The 5082-nt window shown below is 51.2% G+C and overlaps 1 protein-coding gene across 1 annotated transcript; it reads right to left on the bottom strand.

The window, feature by feature from the left end:
* Positions 1-243: 243 nt before the first annotated feature.
* On the bottom strand, positions 244-2637 carry LOC133525232 (uncharacterized). Its single transcript, XM_061861521.1, has one exon. It carries the CDS (start codon positions 2635-2637, stop codon positions 244-246), a length of 2394 nt encoding a protein of 797 aa, XP_061717505.1.
* Positions 2638-5082: the final 2445 nt, after the last annotated feature.

Below are 5082 nucleotides of genomic sequence, written 5' to 3'. Positions count from 1 at the left end.
CCGCATATCCCCGCCCACGGTCTATTGGCGTAAGGGGCGGAAAATCGCCCACCGCTGGCACCATCATGGCTACCCTGCTGTCTGTGGCCCCAACCCAGTTTGTCTGGGGAGGAACAAAATATGGCTCTGCCACCACCGCTATGGACACGCCCCGCTCCGCCGTGAACTGCATTAGTAAGTCTTGAGCACGAGGGGAGTGGTTGATGTTGCACTGCACAATGTCTAGATATGGGTGTACTGGCATTACGTTTCCATATTTTGTCCCTCACATGCCGGTTGGTCGGCGTTCCGCGTTGGGGGGGCTCTTTGGGTCTTCAGAAGAGCCTCCTTACCTTTTGCCGGCGGGGGTGCGCAGGAAAGGCCACCCATTATGTGCCCCGCTGAACGTTTGGCCGCATGACACACTGAGCAGAAGGCAGACTCCGCCTTGCAGTCCGCTATCCTGTGGTCCGGCCTGCTGCATCGGAAGCAGAGGCTACTTCTGTCTACTGGCGATGGGCACAATGCTCTGGTGTGCCCCCTGCCCATGCACCTGTAGCACCTCATCGGTGTCGGATCCAGCGCCACTACCCGTGCCGAGGACCATCCTATTAGTAGTCGACCCGCTGCGATGACCTTCTTGGCTGCTGTTATGGGGCATTGTGCCAGTGCCGACCCTGCCCCGTTATTTTGGGCCCTAATTTTCCCCACCTTTATTTCCTCAGTTGTGCATTCGCCCAATTTGGCGATTGCACCCGCGATCGCCTCCTGAGTGGCCGCCTCATCTAGGCCCGAAATACGTAGGTCCGCTGATTTGGTGGGCCTGTATACACGGGCTTCCTCTCCAATCACCTCCGTCATTCTTCGACAAAGTTCATCTGCCGCTCTGCCGTTGTCCGACCCTGACACCTCAATGATCCTGGCTCCGGCAGCCGTTTTGCGGACCTTGACGTGGTTAAGACCCACGTCAGCAAGGTTCACTGATGTGGTGGTCCTAGACATGATTGAGGCGTATGTCGCCTCAGACTCCGGCTTCAGGGCCACCACGATTGCGGCCGTGGAGGGCGCCACCAACTTCCGCGGGCCCCTAGGCGCCGGTGCCGGTTTCCGGGTCGGAGCGGCGGGATGGGGGGAAGGCTTGGCGGATTTGCGTGATTTGCCCTTCCTGACAACCTGCGTCCAAGATTCGGCAGGCTGTTGAGTTGTAGATGCCGGCTGTGAGGAGGGGGTTACGCTGGGCCCCTTCGTCGTCTTCTGCCTGGGAGCAGAATTAGCCCTCTTCTTGGCTATTGGTGCCGCTGGTGCCGAGGGCTTAGCCGCAGGGACCCTAGGCTGTTTGGTGGGCGGCGCACGTGTCTCTGACCTTGGGGGCGCCCTAGGCAGAGGTTCCGGCTGGGTTGCGGGCTGGCTCGCGGTCACCTTCTTCCTGTCCGCCGCGAGTGGGGGACGGGGTACCGGCTCTGGGGAATAACCCACGCGGGCCGATATCATGTTCCCCATGGTAATTGTGAGGTCCCGCTTCAGATCCTCTTTCAGTTCTTTGAGGGCCTCGGCAAAGCCCGCCGGGAGCTGGTCAAATTGAGCCACCGGGGCCTGTGCTAGGGGCCGGGTTTCCCTCTCCGAGAAGGCTCTACGAAGGGCCTTCATCTCGTTCTGGCATTGGGCAAGTTGCTCCCGCATTCTTTTATTATCGGCCTTTAAGGCTCGCAACTCGTCACTCTCTTGCCTATCTGCCAGGCAGTCCGCCGCCGCCAAGATGTCCCGGCAGGCCTGGTTCATCTTCCCCCAGACTTGCCCATTAAGGTTGCCGGATTTTCCGGCGGCCTCCAAAACCGTGTTGGTCGCCTCCCGCACTATATCTATGTAGTCCGACCCTGTGTAGGGGGGCGGGCTGACTCGGCTTTGTAGACTTGTGGGTGGAGACGGGGTCCGCATCCGCATGTCCTTTTCTCCCTTCTTCTTGCTGTCCCTCTGAGACCTTGTCTGGAGAGGGGGGAAGGGGAGGACCGTTCCCTTCACTTCCCCGCTGTCCAGAACCTCTAAGAGAAGGTCCTCCTTGTGAGCCTTCAGTTTGGCTTTGGCTGCGGCCAGGCCAGTAGAGTGGCCTTTGGGGGCTTTCTTCCCCACGGCCTTGGCCCTGGTCTTGGCCCTACCTCTCAGACCGGTGCTGATTTTAGGCCCGCTCCTAAGTTGAGCCTCATAGTCCAGGTCCTCCTGGTCTTGGTCTTCCTCATAGGGCCTCTTGTTGGAGGGGATGGAAGGGGCCTCGTTCGTGTCCTGGCCCTCCATAGCATCCTCCCAGTCCGTCGAGATTGGAGACTGCGCCTCTAAAACTCCTTTGTGGGATCCCCTAGTTGGGGCCCTTCCTGGTTTCGACCCTATCGCGGGGTCGCCTGTACTTCCACCAGGCACCGTCGAAGTTTCCCCGATCTCCCGTCTTGTTGGTGTTGGTCCCCGGGTAGATCGACCCTTCGAGTCTCGTGACGGCGAACCGCCACCCCTCAATCTTAGGATGCCCTTGACCAGCATCCCTTTGCCAATGTCCCGCTTTGGCTGGCTCTGAGAAGAGCCGTTTTCGGTTTGGTCCTGAGAAGGACCGTTTTCAGTGTGGCCCTGAGAAGGGCCGTTTAGGTTTTGTTTTTTATTTGAAATTGCCATTGGATTCCCACGAGTAGGAGACGAAATACAGTTCACTGGCGGGTAACGCTCATCCCGAAACGCAGTGGGCTATATACTCTAGAGGGCGCCTGATATCTAGAGGTTTTAACGACTTCGCTGTCGGGTGTTAAAGGGTTTTCCTTCCCGCGGGCCGGCCAATTAAGGCAAGCCCTCCGCGCCGCGAACACTACCCGTACCCCATACCGCCAGTGATGGGGGTCGTTGGGAAGGTGCTGCGGGTTGCGGGATTCAAGGCGAGCTGGCGTAGACTCCCCTATGTAGTTTCGTTAAAAACTACTGACCGTCACGTGACTCTGTACGGCCTTATTTTGGATGGCCAAAAATGACCACCCAGACCCTCCCCAGACCAATAGGTCGACAAGCTCTTCAAAAGAAGTAAGCCCAACACTAAAAACAAGACTAAGACAGCTTTGTCAGCCGCCGCCCTCTTGACCGAAAACGGTCCCTCTAAAGAGGTTACCCCACCCCCCCCTGGCCCCATCCGCAAGGACCTCTGCTAGACAGAGGACCTGTGGAGAGACCCCCCGTTCCCCCCCATGACAGGACATTGGCAGCACCGGTAAGCAATAACTTGAAACAAGAGATTACTTACCGTTGCCCCCGGGGCGCACCGTCCAAGAGCCCTTCCCTTACCCCCGGATCACACGGATCAAGAGGAATGAGAAGGGACTTGGCACTCTGGGAGGTTTCCTGTCCGTAGCACCCCAACCTAACCTAACCTAACCTAACCTAACCTAACCTAACCTAACCTAACCTAACCTAACCTAACCTAACTCAAAACCTAACCTAACTCAAAACCTAACCTAACTCAAAACCTAACCTAACTCAAAACCTAACCTAACTCAAAACCTAACCTAACTCAAAACCTAACCTAACTCAAAACCTAACCTAACTCAAAACCTAACCTAACTCAAAACCTAACCTAACTCAAAACCTAACCTAACTCAAAACCTAACCTAACTCAAAACCTAACCTAACTCAAAACCTAACCTAACTCAAAACCTAACCTAACTCAAAACCTAACCTAACTCAAAACCTAACCTAACTCAAAACCTAACCTAACTCAAAACCTAACCTAACTCAAAACCTAACCTAACTCAAAACCTAACCTAACTCAAAACCTAACCTAACTCAAAACCTAACCTAACTCAAAACCTAACCTAACTCAAAACCTAACCTAACTCAAAACCTAACCTAACTCAAAACCTAACCTAACTCAAAACCTAACCTAACTCAAAACCTAACCTAACTCAAAACCTAACCTAACTCAAAACCTAACCTAACTCAAAACCTAACCTAACTCAAAACCTAACCTAACTCAAAACCTAACCTAACTCAAAACCTAACCTAACTCAAAACCTAACCTAACTCAAAACCTAACCTAACTCCGAACCTTACCTAACCTATGTTTTGTTCAAACGATCCGATCAGTCCCAGAAAAATCTTAACAGCGCGATTTATCTGTGTTGATGTTCAGTGTCAAATGCCATCTACCGGTAATGTAACACAATTCAACGCTGTTGGTATGTTTCTGGCTTGTAGTATATTATTTTTAGTTCGCGCATTGATTGTTCCGTACAATATTATTTCATGCTGTAATGTTCTTTCCTTATTTGTGGGGGGCACGGCTGGGCCCCCGCCAAGACGAGACAAAGGGCAATTTTATGAATTAATTCCTTTGTTAAGTTAAACTATGTGTTATTGAATTTCTTTAACGTGTTGATAATATGTGTTATATACCTATTTAATGACTCAAGAGTGGTTTCTTTTCCTATTATTTGGTCGAGATTATATGGGTCTATATTATGTATGCTACACAGGATTTCGTGGTCTATTCTATTTGTTGCGTATCTAGGACAGTTTTCTAGCAGGTGCTTGATGGTCTGTGGGGTGGAGTTGTCACATGGACAAACGTTATCGTCTGTAATTTTATGTCTATTGAGGTAAACTTGTTGACCTCTAGTATGTGTGCCAAACAGCTCAACTGTACATCGATTTGCGGTTTTTGTGCACCTTACACTATTTATTCATTTAAACTTTATTGCACAAACAAAGAATAATTTACAAATGGCGGACTTAATGCCAAAAGGCATTCCCTACCAGTCAACCATCGAGTCAAACAGAAATTGAGTGATATATGTTGGTGCAGAAGAGATTCGTAAATTATTTAACCGAAAAACCAAATATTACCACTATTGCGGTGGTTCTCACCTTACCTATGTTTGATAGAAATCGATCCAGTAGTTAAAAGAGTAACAGCTTTTTTTCCAAAATGATGTAAGGCGTTTTTGGCATATTTAGACACTTTTATTTTGTCGTGTCGGTCTCCATGTAAATTAGTAATATCAGTTGTACTGCCGTCATCGCTGGAACTAGGTCTCGTCGAGGATCGGGTCAACGAATGAATGGAATAAAACGAGCGGG

The sequence above is a fragment of the Cydia pomonella genome, chromosome 14 (assembly GCF_033807575.1).
Source record: "Cydia pomonella isolate Wapato2018A chromosome 14, ilCydPomo1, whole genome shotgun sequence".
Taxonomy (NCBI): Eukaryota; Metazoa; Arthropoda; class Insecta; order Lepidoptera; family Tortricidae; genus Cydia; species Cydia pomonella.
This window is presented reverse-complemented; position numbering and strand designations above follow the sequence as displayed.

Coding starts and splice junctions, on each gene's coding strand:
- LOC133525232 (XM_061861521.1), bottom strand. CDS start 2,637: ATGGCAATTTCAAATAAAAAACAAAACCTAAACGGCCCTTCTCAGGGC.